Source organism: Pieris rapae, chromosome 11, assembly GCF_905147795.1.
Source record: "Pieris rapae chromosome 11, ilPieRapa1.1, whole genome shotgun sequence".
Taxonomy (NCBI): domain Eukaryota; kingdom Metazoa; phylum Arthropoda; class Insecta; order Lepidoptera; family Pieridae; genus Pieris; species Pieris rapae.
The window spans coordinates 1,959,709-1,974,448 of record NC_059519.1 but is presented as its reverse complement, the minus strand read 5'-3'; the positions used below and the strand labels follow the sequence as shown (position 1 = coordinate 1,974,448).

At 32.8% G+C, this 14,740-nt stretch overlaps 2 protein-coding genes across 2 annotated transcripts; both read left to right on the top strand.

Moving 5' to 3' along the window:
• Window positions 1-276: 276 nt before the first annotated feature.
• On the top strand, window positions 277-4,919 carry LOC110996902 (sulfotransferase 1E1). Its single transcript, XM_022264798.2, has 7 exons — window positions 277-420; window positions 639-761; window positions 1,117-1,216; window positions 2,059-2,378; window positions 3,006-3,100; window positions 3,906-4,086; window positions 4,711-4,919. The coding sequence occupies exons 1-7, from the start codon at window positions 345-347 to the stop codon at window positions 4,821-4,823; spliced, it is 1,008 nt and encodes a 335-aa protein (XP_022120490.2). The 5' UTR covers window positions 277-344; the 3' UTR covers window positions 4,824-4,919.
• A 1,802-nt stretch (window positions 4,920-6,721) lies between these two features.
• On the top strand, window positions 6,722-12,997 carry LOC110996887 (sulfotransferase 1C4). Its single transcript, XM_022264768.2, has 7 exons — window positions 6,722-6,874; window positions 7,814-7,948; window positions 8,431-8,530; window positions 10,193-10,512; window positions 10,879-10,973; window positions 12,406-12,586; window positions 12,801-12,997. The coding sequence occupies exons 1-7, from the start codon at window positions 6,796-6,798 to the stop codon at window positions 12,905-12,907; spliced, it is 1,017 nt and encodes a 338-aa protein (XP_022120460.2). The 5' UTR covers window positions 6,722-6,795; the 3' UTR covers window positions 12,908-12,997.
• Window positions 12,998-14,740: the final 1,743 nt, after the last annotated feature.

Below are 14,740 nucleotides of genomic sequence, written 5' to 3'. Positions count from 1 at the left end.
ATGATAGGCTGTGATTAGTATTTGCGACGGATGCAACGGATGCGACGATGTGTTCAGTGGAGCGGAGATTACTTAGAAAAACAATAAAAGTATTGGCAACTTTCTACATTAAGCCGTTTTTCATTTTCTAAACATTTTCAGTGATACCTAAGTACTATAAAGTGCATAAAGTCGTTTTTTAGGTCTTACTGTACCCAGGTATACTTCGACATTTGCCAAAATCCAAGTTGCATGCTATACTCACTAAACAAAATCACTGATAACACTTGAAAAAAGATAATTAATCACATATACGTGTAAAATTTTTCAACAGTTTTAATAAGTCATTATAAAGGTTTAGTAAAATGGCCAACGAAAAATATCCGTATGAAATTAAAGTTGTGGAAATGGAAGAAGAAGGAACTGCACATAAGTTACCAGGTTAGCATTTTTTAATAATGCCAAATTTTTAATACATCTTCAGTCATGGCTTTTTTGCATAGTGCTTTTTCTCCGATTGGGACCTGAAAGAAAATGTGAATTTAGGTAATTGTTGTTTTTTTTATGTGTACATATTCACATCTATAAATAAATGATGGTGAAATATATTGTTGGAAAAGCATATTTTAAAGAATTCTGAATCTAATGAAATTTTTCAGTAATCGTACGCATAGGACCTAAGGGATATGTGTTACATGAAAAATTTATAAATGCAGCGGCCAATGTTTACAATATGAAAGTCAGGACAAGTGACATTTTCGTCGCCAGTTTCCCAAGATCTGGTAAGAAAGTGTATCATTATCGTCATTGTATAACTATATTATTCAAATCTAATCGAAAAGTTAAATATATGAACAAATTATTATATTTGAACTCATTTATTATTAATACTAGGATTGGGATTAAGCAAATTTTCATAAATGCATTTGACATAATATATTAAAGAACATAAAATATGATGTCCTGAATGGCAAAATCTGTATTGACACATTTTGTAATATAAGAAAATTAAGCTAAGAGTTAGTAAAAAAGTGCATATATATATCCACCAATAAGTGGGCCAATTGTAAGATGCGCAAAAACATCATGCCTAAACAAAATTATGCATTTAAAGTTTTTTTATATAATTAATTTCAGGAACTACGTGGACTCAGGATATGGTTTGGCTGATAGTATCTCATTTAGACTACGAAAGAGCATTAAATATACCACTAACAGAGAGATATGCTTTTTTTGAGTATGTATTTATAACGCTAAAAAAATGCTTATAATTAATAGTATTAATAAAATTTTCTGGCATTGCATTTTTAATAGTAGCAATAATTTATATCTTTTTTTAATCGTACAATTACAAGTCCACTGCGCTAGTAGCAATATCGCATTGATTATATTAGATTAGTTTAATTAAAGACTGAATGTAATCACTGTTTTTATCTGAGAGTAGACATAATTTGCCAAAAGAAATATTTATTTTAAGAAGAGGCAAATATGTAATGTGGTACAGGGTAAGGTCAATATTAATAGCGTGGTTGATTTTTTGTCATCTGACCTTTATACTCAGACGGCGTTTACTGTCAGTCTCCTATGAGCGTTCATTATTGAGTTGGACATTTCGCCTCCCTCCACTTTCCTTTTTGCCTGGTAGTTTGCTTGGGACAGCCACTCTCCTGCTTTTTTGCGGGTTCCAATCAAGCGTCTCCTGTGAGATGGTGTGTGGGATTGTGTGTGTGCTTTAATCAAATATATGATTGATTCTGTTTCTTTACTTATTACATTTCTTATTCAAAAACTGGATATTCTCGAGTAATCTTATCCTCAATAACTTTACTACAATAACTTATACACTACTACTACTCAAAACTTAGCGATTAAAGAGTGGCGGAGAGTTTCTTGCCAGTTCTTCATGCCCGCTCAATGCCCTAGACTTGCGAACTTGGTAGTAAATGTAAATTTACAATGAAATTTTTTTACGTTTATAAGTGTACTTGTTTACCTATAAGAATATTTAATAAAGATATTTTGAGTTTAAGTTACATATTTCCCAGTTTTTTGATAGTGAACACATAAAAAATGTTACAGATTTTTTTCAAGTTTTGATGACGGAATAAAAATGCAATTATTAGACGCCAACAAGGACGACGAGGCGAAGCTCAAAGAAATTGAACTTATTTTTAAACCGGCGACAGAGATATTAGAAACCACACACTCTCCACGCTTTATAAAGACCCACCTCCCACTCTCCTTGATGCCACGGAAGGCTCTTGAAGCCAAGGTAGTATATGTGGCAAGAGATCCGCGGGATACAATCGTCTCTTTGTATCTTTTAGTAAATTCAATGAGATTTATGAACCTTGAGAAAGATTTTAAAGCATTTTGGAACACATTTGTAAACAATTTGCGTAAGTATAAATTAATCTTAAATATATATGTATATAAAATATTTTGTACATGGGGCTAACGGGAATGATTATCTGATGTTAAGTGATACCGCCATGGACACTCAATGTCAGAGCTCTAGCGAGTGCGTTGCCGGCGATTACAAATTAAAAGGCGCGGCACGAATGTTTTAACGATTTATTTAGCGAGTACTCTATTCAATATAGTACATATTTTTATTCAAACGAACTGGAACAGCTCAGAAAGTGAATATTGTGACCCGTCATGTTCGAAGCCCAAAAAGCGACGCCTTGTTAGCACAGAAGGAAACCTATTCTAGTCTATAAAAAATGTCAATGAAGCGATGTCTAGTCTGAGACTTGTAGCGCCATTTAATTATTTTTCCCAAATGTAATCAAATTATTTATTGTGCGCAAAACATTTCTAATAAAGAACCTTACGCCACTTACGAACGGTAGCGCAGTTACGTATAGTAACTTGATGATGACAGAAATATTTGATTCAAGTTCGAAGATAATATGATTAGCCCATATTATAAATAAACATGCAGACCTAAAGGCATACTCAAACTATCGGTTACTAACTGCACTTTCTTTGAACACAATGATAAATAGCCAACCTCTTTATAGAACCCTGGACGCCATATTTCGATCATGTTAAGGAGGCATGGGAAATGCGTCATCACCCGAATATGCTGTTTTTATTCTACGAAGACATGAGAAAGGTATACTTACAATTCCTTTCATGTTTCTAAATACATGAATGTAGAGATCACATGGTCAACCTAATCAACCTAAATAGAATTTTTTCGACAATAGATGGCGTTAATATACAACATTTCAATCTCTCATCATAATAAACAACAGTATATTTACAGTATATTATCTCCTTAAGTAGCTTTAGATAGAGTTAGTAAAATTTGGTCTCAGTTGTTATATTAGTAATGGTTAGAAAACAAAACAAAAAAGAAACAAAAAAACTCCTAACAGTTTTAAGAGCGTCTCTTGTGTTCTTTGTAATCAACATATGTATTCAGTATACCATTTAGGATGCCTAAAATGATGCACAGAGGCAGCCTTACCCATACAAGGTGCAAGTCTTTACGAGGCCCTTTGTCTTTCCTAAAAAGTATGTGTTGCAGGAGTAGATCTGGTTGATAGAAATTGTTCATGAATATGACATTTTATTTTACCATTATGTTATAACCTTTATAAGTAATACAGGATTAAATTTTTAAATAAAAAAAAATATATGTAGTGAAATAATCGATATTTTTTTTGAAATTGCTTGGATTGTGCGCGAGGCCCCGGGCGATTGCCCAATTCGCCATCCGCTAAATCCGCCGGTGACGATGCATCAATGATGCCTCTCTTATCCGATGGCTCAACACCCTCATTTCGGATCTTAGTTCTATTCTTAAATATACCTGACGGAATGCAGAACCTCGGCAAGCCAATCTAAACGTCCAGGACTAAGCTATATAAGATACCAAGTCACCTTTAAATTATAAAATTTCTCATGAATTACAGGATCTGCCTTCAGTTGTACGCCGTGTTTCACATTTCTTTGGCAAAAAATACAATGAAGAAGAAATAGCGCGACTCTGTGACCATCTCAGTTTTGACAATTTTAAGAAGAACCCTTCAGTTAATTTCGATCTCATAAAAAAGCTTGGATTTATGTACGCTGATAAAGATTTTATTAGAAAAGGTATTTATAATTTTAATTTTGTAGCAATATAAATGTTTGCAAGGTATCACGGTTAAAGAACTAGCTGACAACTTTACCCTACATTTCAACACTCTCGTTGAAATTAGTATCGTTGACTGTCATACAAAATCATTAAATGATGTCTGTGCATCATGTGTCCAAACGAACTCGAGCCTACTGTTAAGAGCAGTTATTAAAATGTTTCAAACTCTAAATGTTCGGAAAACACTAGGCTTTGATAACATAAAAGTATCCGACCTAAAGTTAAAAAACGTTTTCTGCAAGAAAAAATCAGCCAAAGTATTAATTACTTTTATTTAACCGAGTTTTATCCAAACGACTTAAACGTATGTGTAAGAACTGCCTTTAAAAAAGGAAAGAAAGTTGATTAAGCTATCTACTGATTTATAACGGTAGTATCTTCTATAAATAAGATAGTAGAAAAATATATCGGGGAACAAATAACTATTATTATTTAGACTAAGTAAATATTAACTAAAATATACGCTTGCTTTGTTCATCGGTATTTTCCACGCTTTCGACACTTTGGATTATAAACAACTAGAAGATAACATAATTAAGAAATCTAGATCCAAATCCAAATGAATCATTAATGTATTGCAGGAAAGTCAGGGGGTTGGCGTGATTACTTTGATGAGGAGATGACAGCAGAAGCAGACAAATGGATTGAGGAAAATCTACGTGACACAGACCTACGCTTTCCAAGCATGCAATGACTTTAAGCCGAATAAATTGAGGACTATATTCACATTTGTATAAAAACAGTTAAATTTCAAATTATATATATACAATAAATATAAATTATTAGTTGACACCTTATAAGTTTTCTGATAATTTTATTTTTAATCTTACTGCTTGGAATGAATAATATACTACTGCTAAATTGAAATGAAAATGTTTTTGGTCCCAGTAGTAGTAGTTGACAGGTTCTTCCAATTAGTATCATGAAATAATAAAATATTAATTTTATTATCAGTTGACACGTTGTTACTTTGTGTGAACACTGAAGTAATCCAGGTTGGAGGAATGGGACATGTCTGTCATACCTAGGTAACAGTAAAAATGTTTAGAAAATCAATTTCATCAGCCGTTCTTCAACCGATTCATCATACATCGATAGTAACTGAACAAATTAATAAAAAACTAGAAACATTGTCTTGGTGGATTGTCGTGTTTCATAGCAGAAGATACGATGATTTCTGTAGGAAGTATCCATAATATTATTCACTATCCAATTCCGGTATGAAAGCGTCTCCTAGATTGGTGCCTAGATTGCATTCTGACGCACTATATCAAACGAGAATTTAATAAACCTATAGGGTTTGTTACAAAAATATCAACCAATCTGAATTCATAACTATAGACGAAACATCATTTTGAGCCGGAAACGCAAAAACAGTAATGGTCCGAGATCCCACTGCAGGATTGGTGCGTTCATCGAGTTTTTGCTTAAAACCAAATTTTTGTGTATATTTATAATTAGAAGAATATATATTTACTAGGTTGCCTATCAAAATTTGGCCGCCAATATTTTTAATTAAATTATTTTGAATTGATTTTTGGTAAAAGATTACGTTCATTTAATTTTTAAATAAAATAACGTCTACATCACGGTAATTAATATGAAGATTCTAAAAAATCAAGGTTGCCGTTGCGCACATGGCCGCACCACTTTGCAGCCAAGTGTAAACAGGTATGATTTCGATATATTTATACGTTTATAACGGATATCTATTAATTATATGTCAAATTGAAGCTAATATTTTTCTATTAATTTTCATATAAGGGTGCCTAATTATATCTGGCCGCAAATAAGGGTTGCAACAAGTTGGGACAAGTCCCTATATGTTACCTCTGTGTCACTGTATTAAACTCTCACTAATTACGCGCAATTTGTATATTCTGAAATTCCCACACCTTGATAAAACTATTAACAACTATGAAATAAAATAATTCTATCAGCCTTACTTTCTACCATGTAGCAGATAATGAATGTTGCTACGGGCAAACAAACTCCGTATGGAACACATTATCGCTGATTGCCAATTGAAGGCCAAGAAATGAAAAATACAGTGATAATATCCGATAGTAATTTACCCAAAATCGTGTTTTTAATTTACTGGTTTTCCCCAATGTATGGTCAAGGAAAATTTATGTTTATTTAATATTTGTAAACACGTAATTCCACAAAATTATCAATGTATGCGTTGTTTTGTGTCTTAGATTTTATTTGGTGATCTCATTTTGTGATTACGTCTACAGTAATTATTTCTTTTTCACACATATTCCCACACATTGTCTGAAAACGAAATGCATTTTCGAAGATTTCTACCAACACCTAATACGTTTATGTACCTACTATTATTTTTGAGAGCTTACATTACTTCTGCTAACAAGTGGAACCTTGTAAATTGCAGTAAATCTTCTTACGTAATACTTGAGTCAGCAAGTAGCTTCAACAATTTTGAAATCACAGTAAATAATTTCAATTTTAATCAAGATTTAGAATGATAATCTTTATCTATAATCTCCATCTTCTCTCTCTATATCACTTTATTACAGTATAAATTTATTGTATGACGAATCGTAGATTAAATGTACATAATATATTGACTCACAAATAAAATTATTTACCAGTTTTTAATCATTATCAGACATAATCATACAACTCGCAGGACAACATTCAAAATGGCTGACGCGGAAACTGCACTGAAATTTAAGGAATTGGACGAGGAGACCCAGAAAACAATGAGAAAACTGTTCCCAGGTTTTGTTTTTAAATTTCCATTGTAGATATAAGTTTAAGGCTTTTTAGTGAATTATCAAAAAGGTCAGTCGACATCACAAGAGAACGAAGAGCTGGCAGCTACCTCGCACAAAGAATTAGTCTAGCTATTCAAAGGGGAAACGCTGCCAGTATCTTCGGAACCTTGCCTAAAGGGACTCCTTTTAATAATATTTTTTAATTTAGTTAGTAATTAGGTATATTTTTTTGTTTTATGTTATTTGTTTTGAATAAATATTTCCTAGTATAAGGTATTATTTGATCTGTACTTATTTCAGTTACTACTTATAAAGAAATTTACGCAGGCACTAACATATTTTATGAAATTGGTATAAACTTAGTAATGATTGTATTTGTATTTTTTACACTTGTAATTTTTGCTTTCATTTCAAAACTTTAATATAAATAAACGCGAGTAATATTCGATACTAAAGTGTACCCAAAAGAGTAGATCTCGCTTAAACCACAGACAATATTATATTTGTGTTTGTTATTTCTTCACATAACTAAAATTATTTTATTGTTTCATGCTAATATGTCGAGCAATACACTCATGAACTTATATAGCTATGTGTACTATTAATTGTACAGTAATAATTCAGAACATTTAAAAAAAGACAGCACTAGCATTCCGGAATGAAATAATGTAGATAAAGGCTATTTTCAATAGGTATCAATACTGAATTTTGTAATAAGCATATGTAAGAAATTCAGTTTTTTTAGGGTTTTGATTCGTATTGTCATTTCTATATTTCTTATTAAAAGATTGTATGAGAGTTTCTTGTTAGTTCTTCTTTATTCTACGTCCTTGATTTAACCTGGGTCAATGCTACTTACAATAGGAGTACCGATAGCAATCCAATCACCATTTTTACCTGAATTTTAGTGTTACAGGGAGTGTTACTGGATGTTATTTTTCAGGTGAACGCGGTGGCTTTGTTCGCATTGGTCCTAAAGGGTACCTCGTTACTGAGAGGTATAAGGAAATGGCAGCTGATATTTATAACATGGAAATTAGACCAAGCGATGTTTGGGTTGTCACTTATGCAAGATCAGGTAATTTTCTAGGCATCGCATCGTCTAGAGTTGATCAAGACGTAGCGGGAACTATGACTCAAGTCAAGATCCATTTTGAGATACTCTGATAGCCAGTAAATATAAATGTTCATGTATTGCGTTTCGTGGGCATATGCTTTTATCTAAACATATATTTTGTATTTGTCTCCTACGAAGTTTCAGAGATAAGATAAAAAAAATGTTGTAGAATTTTTAATTTAATGTAGTTTTCTTGTTATTAAGGCAGTTTAGAACATAGTAATGATGCTTGTCTATAAAATAAGTTGATAAAAAAAATTCTCTTGCCTTCTTTAGCTAAAATAGTTTTTTTTTACTTTGAGTGTAATTAACACTTGTTTGTAAGAAATAATGGTATATATCATAATGTTACTTGACTGTAAAATTAATTGATATAAAATCAATTCTTGCCTTCTTTAGGCTTTCTTCTTTAGTAACTTTATTTAATTTTACTTACTAAACAGGTACAACATGGACCCAGGAGTTAGTTTGGATGGTGGCCAATGACCTGGACTATAAGACATCCAAAGCCATTGTACTTCCAGAGAGATTCCCATTTTTAGAGTAAGTATTCATGATGAAAGGTGTATTTATTCCACATCATTATTAACAGTTATTACTAATTCGGTAGAACGTCATATAAACATTAAAAAAATATTTAAATAAAACACTTTTTTTGTTTTCTTTAAATGTGTAATGGCTATGTTAATAAAAGACAATATTAAAAAAATATTTTTCTATATGGCGAGTGGCGCTTCGCTAACCAAGTTGGAATAAGCGCGGTACATCCAAAAGTTTAAACTTCCGTTCCGTTTTTACTTGGTACACGTAGACCCAGTCCCTCCATCCAAAGTTCTCTTCTGAGGCGAAGCTGGTCATAACCCACCATACTCAGTACAAACAGGGTTGGGAACATAAGCGGATACAAGAATGAAGAAACTTATAAAATTGCCGAGCAAACAAATATTCTTTCAATGATTTTCGAAGTAACATCAGTAATGGTGATTCCATAAATATGCTCCTTTAATTTTAGGCTAGCAAACAAACTAGACCGAAGCAAACATATATTTAGTTTCAAAGGAACGTACCAATTTTTAAAAGGCTGGGAACGTCTGGCATTTTTAACATCTGCAGGCCTAGACAAATGGACATCTAATATCGTAAACGAAAGTAGAATAGAATTAAAATGTATGGGAATGACATTTGTCACGTCATCTACCTAGCCAAGTGGCATAGTTCTGTCATGATTCGATTATCGCATTCGATAAACGAAACGCGTCGTTCGCTACGCCATACAATTCGTAGCCAAGTGGCACATTTTGACAGGTAATGTAAGCATCAATCGTATCGTTTAAGCGATGATAAATCGTACGCTAGGACCCTGTAGATAACCACAAAAATGGCGGTTAATTAGTCAGCTGTATATATATTATTGGTAAACCAAACCATCTCTTTATATTTATTTTTAAGAATTTATAGGTACCTTCGTGGTAGGTTTAAGAGTAAATAATAAATAAATAAAAATGTTTTTTCAAAACCAAACCATCTCTATATTATTTTAAAGAATTTGTACATAATACATTAGACTAAATAATAACTAAAATCGTTTCTTTTTCAAAATCAAACCATTCATATGTATTTTAACCTTCTCAGCGCCAAAGTCTGATGGGTTGCCATAACAATTACTGTAAAATCACCCGATTTAAAAAAAATAATTTATTTCGTTTGTAAAAATAAATACAACAAATACAATTTAAATAACAAATATAAATATACATAAAAACATAAACGGCAAAAATCATTACTCTTGCTTTTGGCTTTGCCGTAGTCGGGTAATAACAACAGAAACTACACATTAGTCATTAGTTAAAAATTATCATATATGTAGCAATTGTCGTAATAATAGCAACACCAAGATTGTGCTTGTCAACAGCTATCAAAATGAACTGACAGCGCGCGCTATACCACATACAATATTGTGGTTTTTTCACATATCTATCGCATATCTAACGCAAATGGAAAACGATGCAACGTTAACCGAACTTAGGTCCGTTTGGCTAGGCATCGATTTGCGTTCACGACAGATCGTGCGTATTATTCGATTGCGAAACGTTTGATAACGAATGCCACTTGTCTAGGGGGGCAGATGAGCTTCGTGCCCATTTGCCTCCTGTTATATAAAAATAATTATAGTTAATAAACTAATTTTCCTGTACATCTTTACAGACACGCAATGATGTTATATCCATCATTAAAACAAGAAATTTTAGAAGAGAAAAATAATGACCCGCATATCAAAAAAGTACTAGAATTGTTTTCGGAACCCTTCGCAAAGCCGTTAGCATCGGCACCCTCACCACGCTTTATTAAATCTCATCTACCAATTACTCTGCTATCACCGAAGCTTTTGAATGCTAAAGTAGTATACGTAGCAAGAGACCCAAGAGATGCTGCTGTCTCCTTCTGGCACATGGGTTCTTCTTTAAGAACAATATCCTTTGATGGAGACTTCAAAACGTACTGGAACTTATTTATGAAAGACTTACGTGAGTATTTATAATTTTCGCATGACGGAAGAATATTATATACATAAATAATATAATAAACATAATAATATGATATACATAAATTTGACAAAATTTAATTATATATCAATTTTGTATAATTTCATTGTTTTGTTTATATTCTCCTTTTTAAAATGAAATATTAAACAGAAATAATTAAAAATCTAACAAATTTAAAAATGTTGGTCCCTGTGGCAGTCCGCAGTGTACCTACCTTTAACGCTGGCAGCATTTCCACATGAATACTTTGTATGTTAAGAAAATTGTAAATACTATATACTTGATTGTCAAAACTAAAAAAATTACACTTATATAACGAGAATTTTAAACTAAGTTTGTTAATTTCAGTTTACTGGACACCGTTTTTCGAGCACCTAAAGGAGGCGTGGGAGCAACGTAACCATCCCAATCTACTTTTTATATTCTATGAGGAATTACAGAAGGTAATATTATGAAATTTTACGACTAACTAATTTAAAAACAATCGGTTGTCTGTAAAGTCGGTTTACTGACGATAGTTGAACGTTATAAGAAAATACTGATGGTTGCATTTTTCAAATAAAAATTTTGAATTTATTTGTTTGATAGATATTTTGTATGGATATAGTGAATGGATATCACAATTGAATTGATCAAGTTACATTTATTTGTACGCATAAATACAATTATGTCAATTGTTTATCGAACGAATGCTGCCAAACTCGTAGGTCGATTGTGCCGCGTTGCCGCTCGTTCCGCGCTCTCGCTTGCACTTCAAACCTTGAATGGAACGTCTCAGAGCGAGGTAACGCCGCATGCGTCATGTTTTTCGTGCGTGCAGTCGGCTCGATCGAATTATAAGACGTTTACACTTTAATAATCGGCTCAATATTGTCATTCCTTCTACTTCGACTTTGTTCCTTTTGGACTCTTGGGCCATGAAGTTTAAGTGTACTCGCTACTTAAAGATTTTTGTTAGCGCCTGGTAGATAGTACCGGTGAGCCCAGAGCTCGTGTTTTCCTCACGCAAAGAATAAGGAGTACGGTGAGGAAATGCTGCCAGCGTAAAGGTACACCAGAAAAGGTACAAAAGATAGCCCAGAGGGACTAAGCTTTTTAAATTTCTTTTAATTTTTATTTATAATTTAATTGTATATACGATAGTTTCTCAATAATAGATAATCTATAAAGATTTTGTAAATTTAATTAAAAACCTACCATTTAATTTGTTTTTTCAATACATTTTGAATTATTCGCGTGAGGGCGCTTAATTATATCCACATCGAAAACAGAAAAAAATTGTATATGTTATAATATATTTATTCTATGTTTATGTTATTATATCTAAGGTAAAGAAAGTTAATAATAAAAATTGTTAGTTTAGTTTCATAAATAATGTTTTTGAATAATATATAATTATCACAACGTACATTTTAATATATATACATCACGTGTCACATTGTTTGTCCGCTATAGACTCCTAACCTACTGAACCGATATCAATCAAATTTGCACATCGTGTGCAGTTTGATCTAACTTAAAAGATAACACCTCAATTTATGCCCGCAACATTATTTTATTGCAAATATTTGTTTATTATTTGATACAATTCTAACAGATGGTGCTGTGTTAAAAGTTCCAACGTTTCTCATATACTATTTACCTTTCACATACGTTCACCTACTGTTTCCCTTGAATAGTTTACTACTATTTAACATAACAAAAACCTTACCCACAGCAACGCTTGGCCGAGTCTGCTAGTATAATTATGAAAGTCAGTTAAAGACGAGAATTAGCGTACTCAAGTACGTAGCGAACATGGCCAAGTTTTTTTTTTACAAAATGGTTGGAAATGTTAAAACCACACCACGTCTTAAAGAAATTCTCAAATTACAGGATCTTAAAGGGGTAGTACATCGCGTGGCTGACTTTTTGGGGAAGACATACAGCGAACAACAAATCATCGATCTTTGCGACCATCTCAACTTCAAAAATTTCAAGACTAATCCAGCCGTTAACAGTGACTTATTGAGAGATATTGGTTTAGTTCACAACAAACACGAATTTATCAGAAAAGGTATATTACGATATAATATACCTTAGCCTAATGCCGATTACATTTCCCTAATAAAATATTCAAAAAAAAGAAGTTAAGGAAAGCACAACTTTGTCGTTGTTCATTGTTAATATAATAAACACAGTATTAAGTTCGGTTAGCCTTAATATAACCAAAGTATTCAATGGATTTTTGGCAGCATTGTACTACGAATATTCTTTTACTCTGTCTTCAGGTAAGACTGGTGGCTGGCGAGACTATTTTGATGATGAGATGACGGCCCAAGCGGATAAGTGGATGGAAGAAAACCTTCGTGACACAGATCTTCGTTTCCCAAATTAATAAATTTATTAAAGGTGTTACCCAAAAAACTAATAATTTACACTTTTAAAAATTATGATGTGTGTTGTCCTAATAAATAGGTATAACACACTCCGTGTTCATCTTTCACTATTTCTCCTACACTAGGAACTATATTATTTAATGGAAAATAAATAAATAAATAAATAAATATATACTATCATAAGTATTTTAATAAGGATACGTATAACAATAATGTAGTGTGGGTGCTATATTTGCGCGTATTCGGTTTGATCTCAGATTGCACCAGTTTATATTGATTATATCATTATTCTTTTACTGCTTGTAGAACAACAGATTTTTGTGTCTTACACATTTTTGTGAATCGATCAAATATCTCACAATATTTGCCACCATAGAATGATATAAATGCTTCGGCGGAGTGTAACCTTTAGCCACTATACTTTTGCTCACCAAAAGTCAAAGAATTTACCGTGCCAAGGCCCTATTTACAGTACCACACAGTATACTTTTTATGTATTTTACTAAAACTGTAAATTCGGTTCCATCAGTAATAATTCGACTGGTCAAGGCTTTCATTCTGAGGTAAACAAACCTCCACAGGATTTCAATATAATTCAGATATAATTTTGCATAAAAACGCTCCGAACATAAAATTTGTAAATCGGTAGATTATAATTATTTAGCAGTTTCAATTAAAATAATCTTATTAACTTTAAGAATTTTTTTTTAATTCGCGGTAATTTCCGCTGAAGAAGATATTATTTAATATCAATTTAGCTGTATGAAAAGAGACACTCTTCCTGTAGCGGAAGCTGACTATTGAAGTAATGCTGTTATACCTAGGTAATACTGAAAATGTTTAGAAAATGAAAAACGGCGTAATGTAGAGAGTTGCCAGTACTTTTATTGTTTTTCGAAGTAATCTCCGTTCCTTTCTACACGTCATGGTCGCATTCGATAGAACCACTGAGAAAAGCAGTGGGCCCATTCTTCCTTAGGGGTCTCTTCTATGGCATTTTCGTAGGCTTTAACCGCATCTTCAGGGCTCGTAAATTTTCTCGAGAATTTTTTTCCAAGACAACAGGCAAACAGAGATTTACATACCAACCTGCAGTAACTGTCCTTCCATCTTCTAGCACAACTATCGCAAAATGACTTTTCCGACCAAAGAATGAGGCTTTCGTCTTTCTTCCTTGACTTCCTTCTTTCTTTACCTTAGTTGGCCGATCCTCGAAAGGGAACACACACACTGATTGTCATTTAGTTTCTGGTTCGTAGCCATATATCCAGCTATCATCACCTGTAACGTCAAATACAGCCATGCGAAGGTGTTTCTGGTCGTCGATTTAATATGAGGAACCCATCTGGTACAAAGCTTCCTGACGCCTAAATGTTCATGTTATATTTTTTGATCTTGTCTCATACCGATCCCTAGCCTTGTCCGTATCTGCTGATAGGTCACTCTATTATCATCCTCTATCTAGTCGCTGTTAAAGGACGTTCCTCACGCGGATCATCATTGAGATTTCTATGTCTACGTTTAACTCGTTAAATCAATTGTAAATAGTACACGAGATGGGGTTTCATTGAGAAATGCTAATCGCAGCCTACCATAGCTTTGTTGTTTAGTAAGCCCACAGCGAAAGTTATAATAAATTATTGACCGAATTTATTCTCCCGTTAGGTTCATTTCCACGTGTAAGTTTTAGATTTGCCGCCAATTTACAAAAACAAATGACAAATGAATGTAATATACATTGGGTTACCAAAGAGTTCTAAAATTGAAATCCAAAAAACTTTTTTCATAAGCAATCTTTCTAACTGGCCAGTTCTAAACATTTTCAGTGCTAC

Bases quoted from the DNA above. Each gene is read 5' to 3' on its own strand.
- LOC110996902 (XM_022264798.2), top strand. From the start codon at position 345: ATGGCCAACGAAAAATATCCGTATGAAATTAAAGTTGTGGAAATGGAA. The intron at 2,379-3,005 runs GTAAGTATAAAT...ACCTCTTTATAG, and splicing joins CACATTTGTAAACAATTTGC to AACCCTGGACGCCATATTTC. The intron at 3,101-3,905 runs GTATACTTACAA...CATGAATTACAG, and splicing joins TCTACGAAGACATGAGAAAG to GATCTGCCTTCAGTTGTACG.
- LOC110996887 (XM_022264768.2), top strand. From the start codon at position 6,796: ATGGCTGACGCGGAAACTGCACTGAAATTTAAGGAATTGGACGAGGAG. The intron at 8,531-10,192 runs GTAAGTATTCAT...ACATCTTTACAG, and splicing joins GAGAGATTCCCATTTTTAGA to ACACGCAATGATGTTATATC. The intron at 10,513-10,878 runs GTGAGTATTTAT...TGTTAATTTCAG, and splicing joins CTTATTTATGAAAGACTTAC to TTTACTGGACACCGTTTTTC.